Source organism: Trichechus manatus, unplaced genomic scaffold (assembly GCF_000243295.1).
Source record: "Trichechus manatus latirostris isolate Lorelei unplaced genomic scaffold, TriManLat1.0 scaffold00029, whole genome shotgun sequence".
NCBI classification, from domain to species: domain Eukaryota; kingdom Metazoa; phylum Chordata; class Mammalia; order Sirenia; family Trichechidae; genus Trichechus; species Trichechus manatus.
In genome coordinates, this window is record NW_004443965.1 from 2,079,372 (window position 1) to 2,105,458 (window position 26,087).

General features: G+C 36.7%; 1 protein-coding gene across 4 annotated transcripts in view; it reads right to left on the minus strand.

Moving 5' to 3' along the window:
* The window catches only part of MSH3 (mutS homolog 3), a 202,069-nt gene that overhangs the window by 115,430 nt on the left and 60,552 nt on the right, over positions 1-26,087 (minus strand). For all 4 annotated transcript variants that reach the window (XM_023729462.1, XM_023729461.1, XM_023729463.1 and 1 more), the window contains exons 9-11: positions 13,610-13,722; positions 11,643-11,757; positions 1,526-1,610 (exon numbers count right to left, since the gene is read on the minus strand). In XM_023729462.1, the coding sequence (XP_023585230.1) occupies positions 1,526-1,610; positions 11,643-11,757; positions 13,610-13,722 (313 nt within the window). The remainder of the gene's footprint in view (positions 1-1,525; positions 1,611-11,642; positions 11,758-13,609; positions 13,723-26,087) is intronic.

The following is a 26,087-nucleotide window of genomic DNA, read 5'->3' on the forward strand; positions in this document are numbered from 1 at the left end:
GAGGTTGTTAACCATTGTCATAGGGCAATATGTGTACTAACTGTTAAATGAGAAACTATTTTGTTCTGTAAGCCTTCATATAAAGTGAGAATAGCAGCACAATTGGAAGAGCGTAGTCGATGTCACTGAACTGTGCATGTAGAAATTTTTGAAATGGTGTATCTTTGGCTATGTATATTTTAACCAGAAAAGAAAGGTCGAGAAGGGAGAGGGTTGACATGTTGTGGGGTTGTTGATCAATGTCATAAAACAATATGTGCACTACTGTTTCATGAGAAACTATTTGTTCTGTAATCCTTCACCTGAAGTACAGCAAAAAAGAAAAAAGAAAAGGAAGGTCAAAGCTGAAGTGCAAAGACAAACTAATGATGTTAATTCCCAACTTCTGTCTTCACAAGGGTCTAAGTCCTGAAGATGTAAGGAATTTCAAAGGGTATTTTGATTATAAATGGTATTGCCTTAGGAATTTGATTTCAGAACTGACTCCACTATAGTAGAATTTGAAAAGGGAGGATATGGCAGAAGGAAGGAGGGCCTGCAATCCCAGGGCTATGGCTGCAGATTCTGACCATGAGCTCGTCTTCACCTAAGAAATGTCCTTTTATTCCTACTGCTTGTTTCCTACCCCAGGAATGTACATAGATTTGATGACAGAGACCTGCAGGGAAGATTCTCAGCATCTGGGTAATGGAATGACAAGACAAAAACGTTACTGAACGAAAGTAAGTCTGACTCAAGTCTATACAGAGGATTGGAAGAGGGAGAAACTAAGTGAGGAAAACCAGTTGATAATATACAGATCAAGGAGTCAGGAGAATAAATTCAGCATTTAATTTGCAATGGTAATAAATATTTGTAAGAGCTTTAAACCATTTGATGCAGATCAAATGACTACTTAATCAAATGACTTGGAACTGCTTTTTATTTCTATGGCTTTATGTTACAATAATATCAGTTTACAATAATATCTCACATTTTCAAGTGATAATTTAATAAATGAAAGCAATAATTTTTAATGTCTCCATGATCTTCCTAATTCACCAATAAAGAGCAGATAAACACTGATAAAAGTTTGTGAAAAGAAATATTATGCATCTGAGTCAAAAACTGTATATCACAGTAACTTGTTTTATATGCTGGATAATGAAATAAGACTGCAGACATTTCAACAAAAAGTGAAAAGTATGTAGAGAAAATATAATCAAACAGAAAAAAAAAATCCACTCCATTTTAATTCTCAAAGATGTCTTTTCAAAGAAAACTTGCTTTGATGATATAGAAATTGTCAGATGGGCATGTCTTTCAATCATTAAAAAAGACAGCTCTATAGCTCCCAAAGACACTCCCAAAGAAGTATTTCAGTATATTTGATTCTCCAAAAATTGCGTGCTGCAGTTACCAAGTAACAAATATATGAAGACAATGCTTATCGTTATTTTCATCTGCACTACTAAGAACAGACTGTTACCTTACTCTGTTATTTTCAAAACCATTTTAAACCAACTAGACCTTATGTTTGCCTGACCTGATTCTGTAGGATTTCCAGATTCCTTAATGTTGTTCCATTAATTGTCATAAATTCCATTTCACTTGACAAGTGTTTAAAATTCCTGTAAAAGAATGAAATATAATCATCCATGATGTAAGTGCAGAAAGAAATAAAAAACTAATTTAGGCACTAGAAACATTCCAATAACATTATGACAAAAGTTAGCTCGTTAACAGGAAATCAAACCCAAAGAACAAAAGGTAAATTCATTAGGACACTGTCTTTCATTGATGCTGAGGCTGTTAAATAGATTAATGCGAGAGATGTTCCTGCACCAAGAAAAAGAACAAGGAAGGCAAGAAACAATACCAAAATTTTTTAAATATTTCCAGGAATAGAGCCAAACACAGTCTCTTATCATTGGCAGAGCACGGGTGGCATCTTCAGGAAAAAGCTATGCAATTAGCTGAAAAAATATGCCAAGATACTTTTAACTGTCCTCTTCATTCTTTGGCATGACATCATCTTGATAAGCACCTTAAAAGCTTTTATTCAACATTCTAACATGAGCAACAAATGTTATTTACTCTATAATTAACACACATTGAGGTGTTTAGTAGAGTATAAAACTGAAAAAAGTAGCAGAAATGATTTCCTTAAGCTCAGTTAAAGAATTCACATTCTCCTTATGCTCCTGTAACTATCACAAACTAGATACAAAGTTCAATAATTTTCAGGAGAGCTGAGAACTGAGACTGCAATATGACTAATAAATTTACGTACAATTCCCATTCTGACCTTATTATCTTTCATGTTAAAAAGTGTATCAGTCAATGCATTACTAATAAAATAATTCAACTCCCTTTATAAGCCAGTCCTTATACGTTTCTGTCAACACCACTTACAGACTTGATGGCTTATTTTTAAAGGCAAGAAAAATTATAGTAGGTCACTAAACTATTCGGAAGGAAATCATGAGTGTCTGGCTTACAAGTCTAACAGCACTTCTCATGGTTGTAATAAAATTTAAGTAAAATCCAGTTTTCCAACGCAGTTACAAAAACAAGTACTCATCCAGGAATCTAGAGGGCCTAAAATAGAGCCCAATGATCTAGTCCTCATTGAGAGATCCTTCTACATTTAGATGGCTCCCCCTAACTAAGGCCCAGGAGCCCTGAAAAAGAGAAATAATTTACTGTGTATTACAAATGTTGTCTAGTAACTGAACACTGTCCTTTAACAGCTGTAATTCATTTGTGACAGGTTTAACCTGGCTTCCAAAGGATGATAACTTGTTAAAGATTTTCAGAGGGAAGCAACTAGAACACAGATTGATAGCAGGTGTCTGTGGCCTGTTCTATCCCTCTTATAACACTTAATTTGCCTTGAATTATAGTAACTTATGTTCTTCTTCTACCCTTCTTAATTGATTTAAGCTCGTTGAAGGCAGGGGTTATTTAAGTCTTATTCTCTTGCAGCACCTTCAGGGCCTAGCAAAAATTGAGTGCTCAACAAATGCCTGCCATCTTCCTATAGAAAGCCAACAATTTTGGGTTTTGTTTTTTTCCTTTGAGTCATAAAGCCCAAGAAATGTCTGTGAAATATCCAGCTACGGTTATAAAATGTAAAATATAATTTTCAAGAGGTAAAAATCAAGCAGTGACTATAGGTGTTCACAGAGATTCATGGTCAAAGATTCAAGTTGGAAGGGCTGTGTCTTAGTTTCTCAATGCTGCTATAACAGAAATACCACAAGTGGGTGTCTTTAAAGAACAGCAATTTATTTTCTGACACTTTTGTTATTGCTGTTGTTAGTTGCCACTGAGTCAATTCCGAATCATGGCAACCCCTAGTGTGCAGAGTAGAACTGCACTCCAAAGGATTTTCAAAGCTGTGACCTTTAGGAAGTAGATTGCCAGGCCTTACTTCTGAGGTGCCTGTGAGTGGGTTTGAACTGCCAACCTTTCTGTTAAGTAGCCCAGTGCTTAACTACTTGAGTCCCCCCGGGGCACCTTCTCAGAGTTTAGGCTAGACCCCCAAATTTAGGGCACCGGCTCTAGGGGAGGGCTCTCTCTGTCCACTCTGGGGGAAGATCCTCGTCTCAGGTTCTCTAGCATTCTTCTCGGCATGCCCTGAGATCTCCCCATGGCACCTATCTTTCCTCCATTCTGCTTACTTGTCTTGTGTCTATGCTGCTCTTTTTATATCTTTAAAGTAATTAGGTTTAAGACACATCCTACACTGATATGGCCTCATTAACACAACAAGAAAAACCCATTCCCAAATGGGTGTAAGCATTAGGATTCCAATACATATTTTGGGGGGATACAATTCAATCTATAACAGGCTGATATCCTGGACTCGGAATCAATGTCTAATCAGTTACCCAAGTGTTTAGATATGAGTCTTCTACTACTCATGTGACTGAAAGTTAAGTTTAATCTATACTTTGGGGGTCATTAGTTAACAGTTGAGTACGCTAGTCAGACATACCCTTGAGGGGTGTTTAGGGAGCACAAGAAAGACAAGTTAAAAAACCATTATCTAGAGGTCTCTCCTAAAAGTATCTCAGCTAGCTGCCTTTATCTCTCACCAGTACCAGAGGTGTAAATCATTTTTCACTAGTGAAATAAGCAGCACTGAAGATTCGTGGACTATCCAGAAATACTGTTCAGTTGCCTACACTCTCACATGAACAGGGTATAATAATCTTGTAAGCCCAACAGGAATGTAAACCCTCAGAATAGTGCTTTATGTTTAGGATTCTGAAAGCATCCCCTGTTCCACCAATTATCCGAGGGTTTTGTCACCCAACTCCAACTAAAAGTGGAATCCTGCTCCTAACACAAGGTCATATGTGCCTCATGTGTACCTTTGAAGCAGGACTCTGTGAAAACACCAAAAAGACAGAGAGGAAATTTCATGGCATTTACCTCACTGTTTTTGTGCCTGTTTGCTATACGATGGCATAATCTGGTATAAAAACAAAACAAAACCAAATCCACTTCTGTCGAATCACAGAGAACCATAGGGTTTCCAAGGTTGTAAATGTCTACAAAAGCAAACTGCCACATCTTTCTTCTGCAGAGCTGCTGGTGGTTTTGAACCTTTCAGTTAGCAGTCCAGTGCTTTAACCACTGCACCACCAGGGCTCAGAGGAGGTGAAAGAAGAGGCCTAGACTCCTCACCTACATATACTTACTGGAGATTCCCACTATCTACAAAAAGAATGCAGTAACTGTGAATGTCCCAAGGATCTGAAATTAGCTCACACCACCGGATCTTTATAGAGGAAAAAGTATAAATTATTTTCTTAATTAGTAGTATTAATAATGTGTTGTTTTTTGTTTGTTTTACCGTTACAGAACAAGTTATCTAAATCTTAAATTAGATGCTGTGAGAAGGAGTTTCTATAAACTGATATCTTCATTGATTGTATTAAGATAAATCAACCACTGGATGATCTTAAATTGGATTGATTCCTATGGAACACTATTTATCAAGCAACTGTAAGAAGGACTAACTATGCTTTTGAATTTCTCATATTGTATGTTGCTGATAACATACTCTGGAGCTGGGCTCTTCCTTCCAAATACAAAAGAATATTTCTTCTGTCAGTGTTTATTTACATCAGGAATTATATACATTTCTCAACTAAGGGTTGCATCTGCCAGCATCCAGGGTATTCAACAGCATATGTTCACTAACCTGAAATACTCAGGCAATTCTAAATTATTTACCCTTGTGGAAGAAGCCAAATTCTATGTGCTTTCAAATGAACCTCATCAACAATGCCTGGCTAGAATACATGCTGTATGAAGCCGGATAGAAATAAGTGACAAGGGAAAATACCTCATTAATATTTCAGACACTGAAAATACAAAGAATGTCTTTTTCTCAAGTTTTATAATGGGAGGAAAATGTCCTTGCTGAAAGCTTGTCAGAGAAATTTAAGACTCTGTATCATTCTTACCCTCCTTTAAAAAAGGAAAAGCAATCTTACTGATTTAGAAAAAGGCAGTAAATGTGCGGGCCTTATTGGAAAGTTCAGCCCATTTACAAAGATTCCATTTAAATATTATTATTTTATTTAAATATTGAAATAAACATACAAAAAACCTACCACATTATACATGAAATCTATAGCTGAAAATAGTTTTCCCTATGTACAGTTCTCATTGCTCATTCACCATTTGTCCAACTTTTTGGAGGTTAATTTTATGAATTATACAATGTATTATACTACAAAACTTCAATTTTGTTTAGGTTCACTAATAATTGATTTATAATTGAAGAAAACAACTATGACTGCAAATTAGATACATTCTTAAGAATTTTCAAGCAGCCTGTGAAAACATTAAAAAGATGTACCTTTTAAAGAAGACACTTCTTTCTTTATATTCCTAAAGGCTGCCAATAGCATTAAAGAGGAAAACAGTAAAACAAGTGTGCCAGGGCACCCCAGGACCACTCACAAGTTCGATGATTTGCTAGAACGCACAGGACTCAGATATAGTTTTACTCATGGCTATAATTTTCTACAGTGAAAGGATACAAAGCAAAATCGGAAAAGGGAAACGGTGCATATGGCAAGGTGCAGAGGACAGCAGGCACAAGCTTCCAACCCCAGCCACCAGCTGTGACTTAACACATGTGAAATGTTGTCCACCAGGGAAGTTCTTTAGAGACTCAGTGCCCAGGGTTTTACTGGGGGCTGGTAGCACAGGCATGTACCAAAATTCCAGCTCCCAGAAAGAAAGTGGGTATTCAGCATAAACCATACTGTTTGAACAAACAATTTCGACACTGAGAGCCATCCTTATGGGGAATGGTAGGGACTCCTTCAAAATCCAAATTTCCAGATGCCAGTCAAGCGCCAGCCTTGCAAACAGGCCTTTCTAAGGATAGCAGTCTCGGGCCTGCTGTGTTAACTCTTTTCTAAACATCTCCCTTTTCAAAGTCTATTTCTCTTAAAGTATTATGTGTTATGTTTGTTTGCTTCTGTGTTCCTTCTAGTCTTCCTTCCAAACATGATCTTTTTCTTTAATTTTTAATTCTTTCTTAAATTCTACCACTTCATTTCAGAGTGTTTCTACTTCTCATTTATGTTGTTCTTTCACATCTAGTATCATTTTCTTAATGTCTTTTAGCTCATTTTGAAACAGTAGGTTATAGTTTTTATTGCATTTGTGGGCGTGTCTTTCTGGCACAAACTCATCTGTAAGGACGTTATTCTGCTCTTTATTCTTTTTTTTCTTATAATAATTTGTATGGGATTTGACTTTGATACAAGATCTTATCATCTGCGAATAGAGAGTTTTATTTCTTTCTTTCTAATCTGAATGTCTTTTATTTCATTTTCTTGCCTAACTGCCCAAGGTAGAACTTTCAGTACAATGTTGAATAGAAGTGGCAAGAGAAGACATTATTGTCTTGTTTCTAATCTTAGGAGGTAAGCATTCAGTCTTCATCATTAGCTATGATGCTAGCTGTGAGGTTTTCATAGATGTCCTTTATCAAATTAAGGAAGTTCCCTTCTAGTTTGTTCACTATTTTTATCATGATAGGGTGCCAAATTTTGTCAAATGCCTTTCCTGTCTATTCAGATGATCATGTAGTTTAGCCCTTTATTTTATTCATATGATGTATTACATTAATTGATTTTTAAATTGTTAAACCAAACCTATATTCCTGGTATAAATACTACTTATCATAATCTTTTTATATATTGCTAGATTTGGTTTGCTTGTATTTTGTTTTTGTTGTTGCTCTTTTTTTAATTGTTGTAAGAATATATATAACACAACAATTGCCAACTCAACAATTTTCAAACCTCTGCTCAAGTGTCACCTTCTCAGTGAAACCTTCCCTGCCCTCTCTATTTAAAACTACAACTCACCGACCTCACCTGATCTTTCCCATCCCCCTTCCTGGCTTTATTTTTCTCTACAGTAGCTATCACATTCTAACATGCTTCATTATTTATTTAGTAGTTTATTGTCTACACATCCCCACTAAAACATAAGTTCCATGACACATGTAATTTTTCACCAGTGTATCCCCCCAATGCCGGTAACAGTGCTTGGTATGTAGGAGACATTGAATAAATGAATAATAAATGAATGAAATCCAGAGCAAGATTTTCATTGTACTTTTGGCAACTATACAGGACTCCTGAATGGTAAAACCACGCTATTTTATTCACCTGGTCTTCTTCTCCTACTCTAATTTATATTTTTCCAAGTCCTGATTTTTGTCATGTTTCCTTTTTCTCATACAGAGTTCCTATAATCACCATAAATCCTCTGTAATCTGAAGCTTAGAAAAACAGTACACTGCTGCTACCTTGTTTGTGGACTAACTAATTTGTTTTATACATAATAATTATTTTCCATGGTATAAAGTAATTCAATTAAGCCATCATATCAACCCCACTCCCCAATTCTTTACGGGAAATTAGAAAGAAGGGAGGGGGGGACAGAGGGAGGGAGGAATCTTTCATCCTGTGAAGGTGGACTTGATTGTTTTGGAAATTGCTGAAAGCCCTTAAAATAGCTTATATATTAAATTTACTTTCACTAGTAAAAGTAATCACCACATATTCATGATCTGTTATCATAAGAGATTTTCTAAGGAAAAGATTTCGTAGTTCCCCTTTGGTAGATTTTCTCATTATTTCCTAAAATTTCCAAAGCCTATTTGAAGTTCCAACCAATCTTAAGAAAAGGCAAAATGGCAAAAGTACTCATTTCCAACAACAACCAAAAACGCCAATTCCTTTTGAATTTCATGAACTTAGGAGTTAGGCTACTCTGTCATAATAACACTCTAATATTTCTCACATTCTATGATACTATTTTGTTCTGGAACTAATCTATTCAACTTCTCAAAACAAACTTGGAACCTCAAAATTTGCCTTATTTAATAAAACCTCACTTAACAAATCCTTAAGAACAATTCTGAAATGGAATCTTTTAAAACAACTTAAAATTTTATTGTAAAGGCAAAAAAAAAAACCTTTAAATAAATGCATATTAAGATTTATATGGACTATTCATTAACTTAGTTTTGTAAAAGGATTTCCTAAACAAGACAACTCAAGTTAAACATACTTTTCTTCCCCTGATAACACAGCTCTTGAAGTAAAAGTTCAAAAGTTTATCAGCATACGATTATAAATTAATCCAACTGAATGTTTAATAAACATAGGAGAACTCATTCATGTTTTCTAAAGTAATTGCCTTGGGATGTTACATTCTTTTTCCAATACAAGAAGTGTAGAATTACTCTTTTGGAATTATCTTCAGAGTCTATTTACATGCTATCCATAAAAACATCATCAATCACATTCCATATTTAAGTAAAGCAATAGTACCAGTTATATCACCATCTTTATTCACTAACCTTGGCTCCCAATGACATTTTGACTACTTAAAAAAAAAAAATCAAGTCCATCTTACAGGATGAAGAACTCCTTTTTTCATTCATTTTTCCTGTTTTTGCTGACTGCCTACTAAGTGCTGGGCATATGCTGGGTGCTGAAAATAAATAAAACATGAGGACCTGAAGCTAGGGCAGAAGTTCTTTGGGATGGAGAAGGGACTAGCCTACAGGCAGATCAGACACATACTAAGGCACCAGCAGAGTCAGTTCCCCGAGCACCGTCCAACACCACCACCAAACACAAGGGGAAAAAGTTCACCCTCAGTTAACTTATTGAGAAGTTTGCCTTCAGGTAATTTAAAAATAAGCTATAAATTTATATATATACGTATATGCACGCGTGTGTGTGTGTGTGTGTGTGTGGTGTGAGGGTGTATATATACATACACACACATACATATATATGTTTTACTATTTAGTATTATTTTTACTTTGAATTAATAAGAAAAAGACACAATCATCTTTTTGAGGCCCAAATTCATCTACCTCTAAAAACATCAGAGTCTGATTTAAAAAAAAAAAAGCTAATTCCTTTGTCAAATATTAATACTTCTTTGATTGGTGGGGTAGACACAGGCAGAAAACATAAATCTTAATGGGGAAGCTATTATTCACTAATTCCAGTGTGGGGATATATGCCATTTAAACATGGCTGCACTATTGACAACTGCAGCCCCCACGGGCCTCTATGTTGTATACGACATGTTGGAGACTTGTCAGCGATAAGTAAGAGATTAGGCATGACTTGCTTTCCCAAACCTATTGTCCTGTTACTGATTGGCTTGTTTACCTGAATTCCTTCTCCCTTGCCCGAAACTTATTGTTACTCACCCAAAGCCCATTGTTCTGTTATTTGCTTCACTGCTTGCTGTATTGACTATAAATAAACTCCCGGGACTGGAGCCGGGGGTCGACCCCTCAGAGTGACCCTCCTTGGCCCCACTTTTGTGTAAGAGTTGTGTTTGGCTACTGTCTTCACGGCCCCGACAACCGTTGCCGCTGCGACATTCCAGTTCACTGAGTTAGAAGCTCCTTGTTGTGCCCAGTCAAATGGTAGGTAGCTGGTCTCCTTTTCTTTATGAGATTCAACACAATCAACCATACAGACCCATCTATGTAATGGAGTAGTTCTGTTAATGGAGCTTAAGGTACAATTCAATGAGCTACAATGCCAGGCTGCCATTTTTTTAAAGAAAATATTTCAGACATATTAAAACATACATAGATTAATATAGCACCCAGGTTAAAAAATAAATTCCCCTTTCATTCCCCCACTGATCTCTACTGCTTCCTCTCCCTTAACATTGGAGAGGAGAAACCATTCTTCTGAATTTATTATTTGTCATTCCCATGCATGTCTTTATACTATCACTATGTATGTATGTATTCTTAACAGATAAATAGCACTGTTTTACATATTTCTAACTCTGTATAATGGTATGTACACTGTACATACATAAAATGGTATGTAATTCAGCAACCTGATTTTTGGCTCAATATATTGTAAATAAAATTTTTAATATTGATATGTGTAGCTCTAGTTCATTCACATTTGTTGTTGCATAACATTCAATTGTGTGAATATAACATAACGAATTCACTCATGTTAAAGAACATTTAGATTGCTTTTTAAAAGGACAAAACTATTTGCAGAGAGATGGTATTCTATTCCATCCTGAATACCACATAGTAGAACACTCGCCAAAGACATTACAAAAAGATTCCCAAGTGCCTGCCTTTCTTTGATTCTCCTCAACAAGCTCACCTAGGAACACCTCTTTGCTCCCCAATTCATATTCTGCCATATAACTGAGCCAGCTCCTATCTGTCTACCTACTTCTGTAGAATGGGAAGTAGCTTACTTAGCTAGAATCACTATGTTGTTGTTGTTAGGTGCCATCGAGTCAATTTCAACTCACAGTGACCCCATGTGACAGAGTAGAACTGCCCCATAGGGTTTTCTTGGCTGAAACCTTCACAGAAGTAGATCACCAGGTCTTTTCTCCTGCAGAGTCATTGGGAGGGTCTGAACCACCAACCTTCTGGTTAGTAGCCAAGCGCTTAACCATTGTGCCGCCAGGGCTCCTTACAATCAATATAATGGAAGGTAACTCTTGACAGAGCCAACGACAAGAGGCTGGGAAGGTAAAATTAAAAAGGGCAACAAAATTATCAGCTGCCTTTTTTTTTTTTTTTTAATTATTCTACTTATTATTAAACTAGTATTTTTCCAGAATGCTACTGTCCACTTTTAAACCTTAGAATATCTACAAAGCTAATCGCTCTTTTAAAAAGCTGTCTACATTAGGCAGCTGGTCCCTTTACCTCCAACTTCTCGGTCTATAAAATAAGAACTGAAATCAAAATAAGAAAGGTGATGAAATTTTATAAATGTTTTTTACTACTACTTCTTAATCCAGTTAGTATAAAGCACCGTATTGCAGTCAAAGATATAATAGATCAAATAGTTATCATGAATATAAATTATGTGATAGGATTCTTAAGGATTCTATTAATATTATTAAATTAATCAATATTTTTAATACCCCTCAGTAATACTACCAAATAGTTCCTCCTTGCCCCCAACAAGGTATTCTAGCAACAGCAGGTAAACTTTTCTGAGTATAGTAGTTATCAAACTCAACTTAAGAAATATTATTACCATAAACCCTTTATTTTTTAATTTTTTAATGTTTGTGAAAACCCTTACTTGGGCTTGGAGAGTATCTTTTCCAAGTTAAATTCTTTGAGGTATCTTATTACGGCAGCCAAAGAGCAAATGACAGGCCTCTCCAGGTTCATAATGCCAGAAAAATTTTGAGAACCTAAAAAAGAGTACACCTTCGTTAAAACAAATTTTAAGTTGAACAAAATTTATCTTATGATTAACCAAATAATAGTTTAGAAAATGCCTCCTAAAGTTGCCCTGCGAGAAAATGTATAAGATACCTAGGACATGAGAAAAAGGGCACTGTCTGATGGTGAAATGAATCTCTTTGGAAAGCAATATAGCAAACTTTTTCAAAATTTAAATGTTCATCCTCTTTAACACAGAAATACCCCAACATGCATGTCAAAAATACATATATAAGCAGTTACACTGAAAAATTTTTTGCGAAGATTTTTTTACTAGAAAAATCTAGTAACAAACTACAGACGACATAAATGAACATCAAAAAAAAAACTTTAAAAATTTTTGGTAAATCCATTTTACAATGCAGCTACTGAAAGAAATGACTTACAGCTATCCATACTGATACAGAAACCTATCTATAATATATTGTTGAGTGAAGAAATCCATTCTCATCTCACTGGGAACACTGCAATAGCTTTCCATCTTTTCTCCCTGCTTCATCCTTGCTCCTGATAGAATATTCTTAATAGAGCAATCATAAGGATCCTTTTAAAAATGTACATAGATCATGTCACTCCTCTGCTCAAAATTCTCCAAAATCCCCAATCCACTGACAGTGGAAGCCAAAGTCCTTACAGTGGACTATAAGGCCCTATACGATCTGCCTCCTGTCTCCTCCTTACCTCTGACCTCACCCCTAATATTCTCCCCCTCAGTCACTCTGCTCCAGCACACAGCCTCCTTGCTGTTCCTTAAACACGCCAGGCACACTTTTACATAAGAGACTTTGTATTTACTGTTCTCTCTGCCTAAAACACTGTTCCTCCACACGTCTATATGGCTTTTCCCCTTAACTCCTTCAAACCTTTGTTCAGGGCCATTTCTCAATGAGGCCTTTCTTCATCACCCTGTTTAAAAGTGCAACCCCTTTCACAGCACTTATCATCTTCTAACACACTGTGTAACTTATTCCTTTTATTGACTTAACATTAGCTGGGCTGGCAGGAATGAGAAATACGGGCCAAATCAACTATTGATGCATGGTAGAGGGAACGTGAGTTAGACAAACAACAGCTACTCAGTTATACCCTGACACTAACGTTCTGGTATTTTATTTCTGGCAACCAACCTTTAAAAACACTAGCCTTCAACAGAACATTTATCCAAGCATTCTATAAAACTGTGAGGATAGTAACGAGCCATCTTTAAGAGAAGCAAAAAGGAAGGTTGGTGAATAACCAACTCTTCCTTACACTCCAATGAAGATGTCAACACCATGAAGTTGCTAAAAGATCACAATTACAAAGGAAGAAGCTTCGGTGATATTACTGATGAGTGCAAGAACAGTGAACTCTTCCTTCTACCTCCTGCAATTATTTATTGGTAATGACTTATTGTCGTCAGCTGCCGTGGAGCCCACCCACGACGGAATGAAATGCTGCCTCGTCCTGCAGCATTCCTGTGATCAGCTGTGGATCCTCTGTTGTGATGCATACGGTTTTCATTGGCTGATATTCAGTAGACCGCCAAGCCTTTCTTCTTAGTCCATTTTATTCTGGAAACTCCACTGAAACCTGTTCAGCATCAAAGCAACACACAAACTTCCACTGATAGACAAGTCGCGGCTGCAAATGAGGTGCACTGGCTGGGAATGGACCCAGGTCTCCCGTGTGGAAACAAAGATTCTACCACGGAACCAACAACCTCCGGTAACAACCAAACAGCCTAGTTTTTAATTAGAATGAAAGTGAGGCTCACACCTTTATCCAAATCTAACTCAGTTAAATTTGAGGTCATATGGATAACATGTACAAAATATTTACCTTTGACGTCAACTATATCGTTTGCATAAAAATCTATAACCACCTGGAAAGCATAGCTGTATTCAAAATAAATGTTATCCATCCTTTCAACTCGAATTCTGTCATCCCGGACACTGAAAGAGGAAAATGAAAATTTCAAATGTTAAAAATCTGGAAGTATCTGCATTTAGGCCTTGCTTTGACCAAAAGAAAAGAAAGAAAATAGGCATATTCCTTATTCTCTCCCAAGATGGAAAAAAAGAGACAGAGAAAGAGATTTAAAGTTTTTCTGCTAAAAAGCCCCATTTCATAAAATAGTAAAATCCTTAATTTATTCTACTGGCAGTCTGTATCACTTTTGTTGTTGTTATTTGCCATTGATTCAGCTTCAACTCATAGCAATGCTATCTACAACAGAACAAAACACCGCCTGGTCCTGCGTCTCCTCACAATTGTTGCTATGTTTGACTTGAGTGCCTTCCAACCTAAAAGGTTCATCTTCCAGCACTGTATCAGACAATGTTCCACTGCTATCCATAAGGTTTTCACTGGATAACTTTTTTCAGAAGTAGACTGTCAAATGATGTACTGCATTGGGTAAATCTGTTACAAAAGACTTTAAAGTGTTAAAAAGCAAAATGTCACTTCGAGGACTACGGTGCTCCTCATTCAAGCCACAGTATTTTCAATTGCCTCATATGCGTGTGAAAGCTAGACAATGAACAAGGAAGACTGAAGAAAAATTGATGCCTTTGAATTATGGTGTTGCCAGAGAATACTGAATATACCATGGACTGCCAGAAGAACGAACAGATCTGTCTTAGAAAAAGTACAGCCAGAATGCTCTTTAGAGGCAAGGATGGCAAGACTTCATCCACTTACTTTGGACATGTTATCATGAGGGACTAGTCCCTGGAGAAGGACATCATGTTTGATAAACAGAGGTTCAGTGAAAAGAAGAAGACCCTCAGTGAGATGGACTGACATAGTGGCTGCACTAATGGGTTCAAACATAGCAACGATTGTGAGAATAGCACAGGACTGGGCAGCATTTTGTTCTGTTCTACATAGGGTTGCTATGGGTAGGCACCGACTTGATGGCACCTAACATCAGCAACATATAAAGTTACCTTAATGCATAAACAAAACAATTATTTTCCATGCTGAGTAGTGCATTTTCTGCTTTGCTTGTATCCCCAGTCCCTCTTTCATTATCACCAACTCATGTTAACTGCCTATCATGAAACCTTCTGTATATTTTCATACTCATATGATCATATACACAAGTATATATTACATACATGCATACTCATACATGCCTATGGGAGACTGTCACTGTTTTATTAAAATAGATAACTTCATAAAAAACTTTTCTGCATATTGTTTTCTTCCTTAAGCAATAACTCTTGGAAATCCCTCCATATAAAGTGACTCATTCTTTTTAATGGCTGAAAAATAGGTCATAGGATGTAAACGTCCTAAGTTATTCAACCATTTCTTTATCGTTGGACATCACTTGGTTTCTAGGTTCTACAAACAAAATTGCAATTAACTGCTTAATACACTCACTTCTTACTTATTGACATAATTAGATTCCAAAGATGAGGTCATTACATGAAAATCAATATTATGCAAAAATGGAGGGTGACCACATCAGATCACAAAATGGAAGATGACTACATCATTACATAACTGCCAAATAACATCACTACATAACTGACAAACTACTGAGAATCATGGCTGTTATGGACATGGCTCTGTCCCCCAAAAATGTGTGTCAACTGGGCTAGCCCATGATTCCCAGTATTGTATGGTTGTCTTCCATTTTGTGACCTGGTATAATTTTCCTATGTGTTGTAAATCCTAATCTCTATGATGTTAATGAGGCAGGATCAGAGGCAGTTGCATTAATGAGTTAGGACACAATCTACAGGATTAAGTTCTATTTTGAGTCAATCTCTTTTGATAAAAGAGAGAAGCAGACAGAAGGACCTCATGCCACCAAGAAAGAAGTGCTGAGAGCAGAGTGCGTCCTTTGGACGCGGGTTTCTGTACTGAGAAACCGCTAGACAAGGGGAAGATTAATGACAAGGATCTTCCCCCAGAGCCAACAGAGAGAGAAAGGCTTCCCTGGAGCTGGCACCCTGAATTTGGACTTCTAGCCTCCTAAACTGTGGGAGAATAACCTTGTTTGTTAAAGCCATCCATTTGTGTTATTTCTAGATAACTAATACAATAGCCTAGCCAAGTTGACACATAACCTTAATCATCATAGACAGTGTTACTCCACCTCGCACCTCAGTGTTAGTTTCTGCCAGACATACATCGTTCATGTGCAAAATAGCTGCATAGTAGATTTTTTACTATTGTCATGAATGTGAAACGTTGGATAACAAGATAGTCGATAAGTGAGGAAGAGGTACAGATACATCTTTACATACTAGTACTTTCATTTTTGGTTAGCTCTCGACTGTAACCAAAAGGCCAGCAGTTCGAATCTACCAGCTGCTCCATGGGAAAAAGATGTGGCTCTCTGCTTCCAGAAAGATTTACAGCCTTTAACGATGTAGAACAAAACTCTAACTCACAAAAAAAGACCAGATTTACTGGCCTGACAGACTGGAGAAACCCCGAGAGTATGGCCCCCAGACACCCTTTTAGCTCAGCGGTGAAGTCATTCCCGAGGTTCACCGTTCAGCCAGGGACTGGGCAGCCCCATAAAACAAAACAGGACTAATGAAGCACAGCAGTCCAGGGACAAGGACTAGAAGGCAGGAGGGGACAGGCAAGCCGGGGATAGGGAACCCAAGGTTGAGAAGGAACAGTGTTGACATGTCGTGGGGTTGTTAACCATTGTCATAGGGTAATATGTGTACTGTTTATACTATTTGTTCTGTAAACCTTCATCTAAGGTACAAAAAAAAAAAAAAAGAATTATCTGTGTGAGATCAAATTGACAACAGCAACTCAAAAGGTTTGATGGGAAGCCTAGGGGGCAGTGAGTTGAAGATAATGGTGATGGGACGATTTGGAAAAGGATAGTGAGAATAGCAGCACATCTGGAAGAACATAAGTGATGTCACTGAATTGTACATGTAAAAACTTTTGAAATGGTGTAACTTTGGCTATGTATATTTTCACCAAAAAAAAGGTTGAGAATTTAGAGGGTTAATATGTTGTGGGGTTGTTAACCAATGTCATAAAACAACATGTGTACTAGTGTTTCATGAGAAACTATTTGTTCTGTAAGCCTTCACCTGAAGTACAATAAAATATAAAAAAAGAAAAATTTGCCCTATTGTGTCTGACTTATTTCAGTCAGCATAATGTTTTCATGGTTCATCCATGTGGTAGCATTTATCAGAATTTCATTTCTCTTTATGGCTGAACAACATTCCATTGTACGGTGTCTTAGTTTCCCAGGGCTGCCACAGCAAAATACTACAAGTTGATGGCTTTAAAGAACAGAAACGTATTGTCTCACAGTTCTGGAGGCTCAAAGTCCAAATCAGGGTATTGGCCATGTCAGCTCCTTCTGAGGCTCTGAGACAGAAACTGTTCCATTCCTCTCTCTTAGCTTCTAACTGCCGACAATCCTTGGCATTCCTAGGCTTGTAGATTCACCTGTCTCCAACATCATGTGGGCATCCTCCTCTGTATAACTTTCTCCATGTCTATTCTTTCATTTTATAAAACACCAATCAAGAGGAATTAGGATTAGCACCCACACTACTTCGGTATGACCTCGTTTAACTTAACAGAAGCTTTATGGGAGGCTTCTGCGGTATTTATAATGTTCTATATATCTTGACCTAGATGCTGTTTATATAGATGTGTTTACTTTCTGAAGATTCGCTGAGTTGTAAATTTGTGATTTGTGTACTTTTCTGTATGTTTGATAGACTTCAAGAAGCTTACGTAAAAAGATAACTGCTATCTAAATTAGATAAAAAGTAGATCAATGTAACAATTCAAAAAGAAAAAAAACTATTTTAGAGCACTTAAAAAAAGTCATTTTTGTCTTTTAAGAATCCACCTTTAGCTCCTCCTGTAGATCAGAACTAAAACATGCAGAGAAATTTTCCCTAATAAAATTTGCCATTTAATAAGGAAATAAATATAGCAGCTAGGAGATAGTGGTTCGGTGGGGAAAACAATTAGCATTTTTCATTAATCAACATGATTCTGAAAGACAGTCTGCATAATGCTTTTAAACAGGCAGACATTTCTACAGAAAATTCTCATTTCCACAGAAAGCTGAAGGCAAGGAAATCAGAGATACATTATTATAATGAATAATAATGATAACATTTTAAATTATTCAACAGACATTTATGGAGCATCTACTATGTGTTACTTCCTCAAGCCCCTACACCACATTGCTGTCAGAGAGACAGAACTAAGAGTGACAACACTGTACTTTCTCTAACTCCTTCGATGGCTCTCCATTCTCAACTATTAACAGCGAAAGTTTTCCACATAACATACTCAGTATTCTCTACCAAAACGGATAAAAACTCCTGTCCTCACAGAACTTATATTCTAGTAGGCTAAACAGAAAATAAGTAAATAAATTTTTTTCTTTTTTTTTTTTTAAGGTGGTGATCTAGCCCCTGTTACTTCTCTAACTTTATTGCCTACTAACTCTCACCTTCACTGCTTCTGCTGTAGCCACACTGGCCTTTATGCCGTTTCTCGAACACCACAAGTAAGGTCTCACCTCAGTGCCTTTGTATTTACTTTCCCTCTACCCTAAACACTCTTTCCTAGTAAGCCACATGGCTTGTGCCCTCACCTCCTTCAGGTCTTCATTCAAAAGCTACCTTTTTTGAGATATTCCCTGATCACCCATGTAAGACAGCTTTCCTCATTAGTATATAAGATCTGTGAGGATAAGGACTTTTGTCCATTTTATTTCTGCTGGACCCAATCCCCTAGAGGTAGGCGGTATTATCCTCACTTTAAGAATTAGCAAATTGAGCTTTGAGAAATTAAGTACTATGCCAAAAGTCACAGAGAGATAATGGGTTAATAGATATTCAAACCCAGTGTACCTAGCTCCAAAAGCTTTATTTTTTCTACTACAAGACTGCACAGGCATAAGCTGATTCAGGAAGAAATCTAAGAAGGATTTTCTCCCATCTGTGATGCTGAAAGGATTTTTATACCTTAATCCACTGGAGAGAGAGTATCAGACTAACTACTGCAAATCTATTATCAGTTTTTATCTTCTTGTAGACTCCTTTAATACCTGAATTTTGAGAAGCCAGCAGTAAAGTTATTGTTTAGCAACTCAAAAAGCAATGAATGACCTTACATGAAAACCACAATGTTTTTATACAAGTTCCTACAGTGAACACAAGAAGTGGCTGGTTACTCAATTACTGTTCTAATTAATGTTTTGTTGGATAAGCAGTTAAGAATTTACACACCCATTAAATTCGATAAAAATGGACTTGTCAGTTATCCTAGAGGCTCTCACAGAGGCATTACAAGAATGTTTAATTCATCGTCCAGCAATCTGTATATTAAACACCCTCATGAAAAAAATCTTTTCACAAACTGGTTAGTTATAAAATCTCTTATCTGTTTTCCTGGAATTCTTAATTAAAGAAGGTCTATGTGGTAAATTCAAATCAATGTATCTTTGAAACAAAAAAATTCTACTTGTAAAACTGTAGACATAATGAGCAGTATCCAAGGGGAATTTTGTCAAACTAGGTTTTAGTAATTTCTACTTTAAACATAGAACTGTCAATCTTGATGTTATGAATTGTGTCCCCCCAAAAATATGTGTTGCAAATCCTACTGAGTATACTTGTGGATGTAATCCCATTTGGGAATAGGGTTTTCTTTGTTACGTTAATGAGGCCATATCAGTGTCGCATGTGTCTTAAACCAACCACCTTTGAGATATAAAACAAGCAGATTAGGCACAGAGAAGCAAGCAGAAATGGAGGCGGACAGATGCCACACCACATGAAGATCGCCAAGGAACCAAGAACCCAGGAACAGAAGCTGAAAAGAAACAAGGACCTTTCCCCAGAGCCAACAGAGAGAGAGCATTCCTCTAGAGCTGGCAGCCTGAATTCGGACTTCTAGCGTCCTAAACTGTGAGAAAATAAATTTCTGTTTATTAAAGTTACCCACTTACGGTATTTCTTTTACAGCAGCGCTAAATAACTAAGACACTTGTTTTCCTCAAACTGTAGTCTGTGGAATACCAGCATCAGAATCACCTGCAATGTACAATAAAAGCACATATTCCACATTCCAAATGTGTGCAGTCGGGCAGGGTGCCTCCATTTTGTTACAAGTTTCCCAGGGTGATTCACAGGTAAACTACAGACTGAGAACAGGAAAAATTCTGGCAGCCACAGGACCAGAGTACAAAGTAGAAACATAAATGTAAATCTCAAAGATATGCATCCAATGATAAGTCTATATATTTCAGCTGCTCTTAGAAGCGGGCAGTAAATAAAAAATTCTAAGAAAGTATCTACATATAATTGACATGGGTCTAAAAAATTATGAAAACATATTCCCTTTACCACCCTCTGCAGAGGCTGAACAGAGGCTGTCCTCTTCAGGGTGGCAATTCCCATTCTACGCTTGATGGGAAGACTAACATCAAGATACAGGTCTCAGTCATTAAACATGGTAAGCCAAGCTAGGTTGTTTTAAATTAAAATTTCTAATTAAAAAAAGAATCTTTTCCATATGTAATATATTTCCCTGTTGCCAAATACATTGTTCCTGAAAAATTAAATGGTGATAAAACTCTCTCTCAATTACTACGAAGCCCCCACTAAAACAAGGGAACTTGAGACTCAACAATACCTTCTAATGTCAATTTGGACATAAAATTGGTGACTCCCTGGTGTTAAATAACAGATCATCTACAGAGATTCTGAACTAACGTTCAATTATGAACAAACAAATGTCAATTTACCAATTTTATGATCTGTGATGACTTTAGAAACTGTAATTTTCATAGACAAAAAGAGCCTTGTTACAGGCTGACCACCTACTCTGGGAAAACTCACAGGGCCTCTCCTGACAGTGCACATACTGATAAAAATAATATTGATTGAGTTCCAACCTTCCTAGCTGAGTGATTAATTCTCTCCTCTGGAGATAGAATTTAATAGAATTCTACATTAAATTAGATAGCAAATGTGACACAGTTACAATGTCTCTATATTAGAATTAGCATGAAATTACTGATTTTATCATTGCTCATTGTCGGAAACTATTCGCCTCTCATAGACTACGGGCATTATATAAAATTATAAAGACAACCAACAGTACAAAATATCAGAATAACCACAGAAAAACAGCAAAGGAGACAGACCACATAATAAAAGATTTTTTTAAAGGTACACAAATAGAAAACAGAAAAAAAAAAACAGACCAAACTAAGATAAAACATTTCTAACATATTAACAAATGCAAATGGGCAAACTCATCTATTAAAAGAAAATGATGCTCAGACTGGATTACAAAGCAAAACAAAAAACACTATGCTACAAACTGAAGGCATAACTTTAAAAATCGTAATTCAGAAATCAAGATAAAAGGATGGCTGAAAAAACTGTGTAGATGAATATATCAGGCAGATGAACTAAAAAGGAAGCATGGGGAACCCTTATCCATTGCTGGTGGGAATGCAAAATGGTACAACTATTGTGGAAAACAGTGTGGTGGTTCCTCAAAAAACTAAAAATAGAACTACCATATGACCTAGAAATTCCACTCCTAGGTATATACCCACAAAATTTGAAAGCAGAACTCAAACTGTGACTTGCACACCAATGTTCACTGCAGCACTATTTGCAATAGCCAAAAGGTGAAAACAACCTAAATGTCTGGTAACAGATGAATGGATACACAAAACGTGGTACATACATACAATGGAATACTACTCAGCCAGTAGGAGAAACGAAATCTTGATAACATGCTACAATATGGACAGAGATTGAAGATAATACACTGAGCGGAATAAGCCAATCACAAAAGGACAAATATTAGATGATCTCACTTATATAAAAAGACAAGAAAAGGCAAATGTATAGAGAACAAAGTTTATTAGTGGTTACCAGAGGCAGGAGGAAGGGGAAGGTGGGGGGCTTGATGGTGATAGAAATATTGCATTGATTAAGGGCAGGATTGCATAGCTGATTATTTTAACTGCTGTCAATAAGTAGTACACTTGAAAACAGCTGAATTGGCAGAAGTCGTGTGATAGATATACTTACAATGACAAAAAAAAAATTAAAAAAAAGCAGCTGCTGAGGCTGCTTGTGCACAACCAAAAACCTCATGGTATTTGGTTACTTGGTTTGAAGGTTTAGGGTCATGGTTTCATGGGACATCCCAGTTAACTAGCCTAATAACATGTTTAGCACTTCTATTCTACCTCCTAGTTCATTAAGTAGTACCTGGGGTCTTAAAAGCTTGCAAGCAGCTTGCAAAGTATAACAACAATTGGTCTCTATTCACCTGCAGCAACAGAGGAAGGAGAGTCTGGAATAGGAGGAGGATATGGAATGTGTGGCTAATTGTCTCCATGAACCACTGCCTCCTTTGCCATGAGATCAGAAGAACTGGACGGTGCATGGCTACTGTCTTAGTTATCGAGTGCTGCTATGACAGAAATACCATAAGTGGATGGCTTTAAAAAACAGAATTTATTCTCTCACAGTTTAGGAGGCTAGAAGTCCAAATTCAGGGTGCCAGCTCCAGAGGAAGGCTTTCTCTCTCTGTTCACTCTGGGGGAACGTCCCTGTCATCAACCTTCTCTTGGTCTAGGAAAATTCTCAGTGCAGGGACCCCAGGTCCAACAGACACACTCCACTCCTGGCTCTACCTGCTTGGTGGTAATGAGGTCCCTCTCCTCTCTGCTCACTTCTGTGTTTTATATCTCAAAGGAGACTAACTCAAGACAACCTAATCCTACAGATTGTGTCCTGCCTCATTAACATAACTGCTTCCAATTTTGCCTCATTAACATTATAGAGGTTAGGATTTACAATACATAGGAAAATTACATCAGATAACAAAATGGAGGACAACCACACAATATTGGAAATCATGGCCTAGCCAAGTTGGCACACATTTTGGGGGGATATGATTTAATCCATAACAGCTACCATTACTGAACATTTTGATCAAAGATTCTACAGAAGAATCCTGATCAAAAGGGGGAAAAATGCAGAATGGAATTTAAAATTCCCATGGACTCCAGACTTTCTGGAGCTATGGAAGCTGGATGAACCCCTGAAACTACTGCTCTGAGATAATCTTTAAACCTTAAACCAAAAATATCCCCGACTTCTTTTTTTTGCTTTAATTTTTTATTGTTGAGGTTTACATTTCAAGTTAGTCTCCCATACAAAAATTTATACATAGTTATGTGACCCTAACTGCTCTCCCTTTATTGTGACAGCACACTCCTCCTTTCTACCAGATTCCCCATGTCCATTCAACAAGCTCCTAATCCTCTCTGCCTTCCCATCTCACCTCTGGACAGAAACTGCCCGTTTAGTCTCTTGTATCTACTTGAGCTAAGAGGCACACTCCTCACGGGTATCACTTTATGTCCCACTGGCCAGTCCAATCCCTGTCTGAAGAGTCGGCCTCGGAAACTGTTTTAGTTCTGGGCTGAAAGAGAATCGGGGACCGTGCTTTCCAGGGTTCCTCCAGTCTCAGTCAGACCATTAAGTCTGGTCTTCTTACTAGAATTTGAGTTCTGCACCCCACCTTTCTCCTGCTCCATCAGGGGCTCCGCTGTGTTCCCTGTCAGGGCGATCACTGGTGGTAGACAGGAACCATCTAGCTCTTCTGTTCTCAGGCTGATTAAGTCTCTGGTTTATGTGGCCCTTTCTGCCCGGCCATCTTCTTAAAATCAAACAATAGTTTAGCTTAATGAGTAAAAAACTGCCCTGAGCATTATGCTCTTTTAAGAACTATCTATACTGGAATCAAAGTGACAATAGCATCTCTAAAGATTAGATAGGAACCTTAGGGGGCAGCGAGTTTATGTTAATGGGGAAGAGGAACAACTCAGAAAAGGAGGGTGAGAATGGTTGCACAACTTGAACAACATAATCAATGTCACTGAATTGTACGTGTAGAAACAGTTGAATTGGTGTATGTTTTGCTGTGTATATTCTCAACAACAAAATTAAATAAATAAAAATAAATAAACTTTAAAAAAAGAAGCATGGGTCAAGATTTTAATATCAAGAAAGACAGAATCCAGGTCAAAAGCACTGAACAAGACAGAAGGAGGCATCTTTTTTTACAGTGACAAAAGATGTAATTCATAATGAGGACAGCACAGTCATAAATCTCTATGCACACAGTTACTAACATTAATCAAGCAAAATCTACTGGAGATATAAGGATAAACAGAAAGATTTTATTTCACTTATCTCAGGACAGGACAGATCATAGAATGTAAGTAAAGACATGAAGACTTAAATAGCAATTAATAAAGTATATCCAGTATATATATATATATATATATATACACATATATATATATATATACACACTGTATTCTGTCCTCTGAAAAGAGAGAGCAAATCTTCTTTGCATGAAAACAGTAAAAAAAAAAAAACCTGACCACATATTAAAGCACAAAAAATATTAATAAATTCCAAAAAGGAGAAATAACTTAAATTATATTCCTTAATTATCATACAGTTAACCTAAAAACTGATAATAACAGCAGAAAATAAAAAGCTCTTACCAACCGCAAGTGTTAAAACTGTTCATAAACAACACTTGGGTCAAAAATGAAACAAAACTAAAAAAATCTGTCAAATTGTGATAATGAGAACAACGAATATTCAGAACCCACGTATTACAACTAGAAACAGTGCTCAAAAAAAAAAATATATACTTGAATGCTTGTATTAACAAAAAATTGAAATAAATGAATTGCTTAGAAAGAACAATAAAATAAAGCTAAGGAAAGCAGACAAAAGATACTAAAGCTAAAAGCAGAACTTTTAACACCTCGCCCAAAACAAAACAGAAAAACAGCATTAGTAAATACATACAAGAAATGCCTCTTAGAAAGAACGAGAAAGAATTCAAGCACACACCATTAGCTAACCTAAACAAGGAAGATGCATAGCACAGAAGCACACAAAATAAGAGTGAAATTCATTTAAAAAAAAAAAAAAAAGTGAAACAGAATAAATTAAAAGAATCATTAAAGGGCAATTTAAAACCTGATGATACAAAATATATTCTAGAAAAAATAATTCACAAAAATTGACATTAGAAGAAACAGAAAATCTAAACAAACTGATTTCCTTTTAAAAAGAAAAAGGCAAAAGTTATAAAAGTACTATTCCTCTAAACAAACAAACAAAACACAAAAGCCACAACCTTAGATGCTTTCACAGGGGAATTCTACCAATCTTAAAAAAAAGAAAAATTCAATACTATTTAAACAGTTTCACACAGGGGTGGGAGGATGGAGAATACAATATACTCGCATATTTGAGAAATCATATAGGTACAAAGCTATGTACTAGCAGCATCTATGTGATAACAAAAGATTTAAAAACAACCTAAATTTCCATCAATAGGTATCTGTTAAACAATGTACCTTACACCCATAAAATGGGGGGAGGAAGCTTTTATACCTAGTATGGAAAGACCTCTGAAAAAATTTTTGAAGAAAAAAAGCAAGGAGAACAATGCATGCAGAATGCTACCAGTTGTCCTTTTTGAAAAAAGGGGAAAAAATATGTATTTGGTTTTGCTTATATATGCATCAAATATCACTTGCAAGCTAAATAAGAAACTAGTAACAGTGGGTGCCTATGGAAAAGAAACTGGTCAAACGAGGGACAAGGATGGAAGAGAAACTTTTCACTTCATACCCTTTTATATTTTTAGATTTCTGAACAACTGAAATATACTACTTATTCAAAGAAAATTTTTTTTAATTTTCTTTATTAAAAAAGAGAAAGAAAAGAATGGATTACAGGCCTTACGTAAGTGATGCTCTTCAATTCCCTGGACTTGAACCCGGAGGCTAGGGGACCAGGGTGTTTACCTTGTGTAGGTTAGCTAATGGTGTGTGCTCGAATTCTTTCTCCTGCCACCTTATGCAACCTGACAAGAAGGCAAATATAAAGAGGAGAGCAGACATGACCCAAGAGACAAAGAAGAGCCCCTAAGTCCCATGTCTGATTCTAGCCTACCTACAAAATTTTCATTTACAAGAGCCAATAAATTCATTTTTGACTTAAAAAATATTTCAATAGTAACACACTACAAAGTGTGGAGTTTTCAAAAAGAAAAAGGATTCTTTTGCTGTCCGTAGACGGAAGTGGCCACAATCATACAGAGTTTCTTAGAAAGACGGCAATCACTGCTTAAGTCCACGTGGCCACAGTGAAGCAAGGCGAGGAAGACTCCCCATTTGATGTTTAGCTAGTAAGTCTACTTCAGCCCAAACCAAAAACTGAGACAG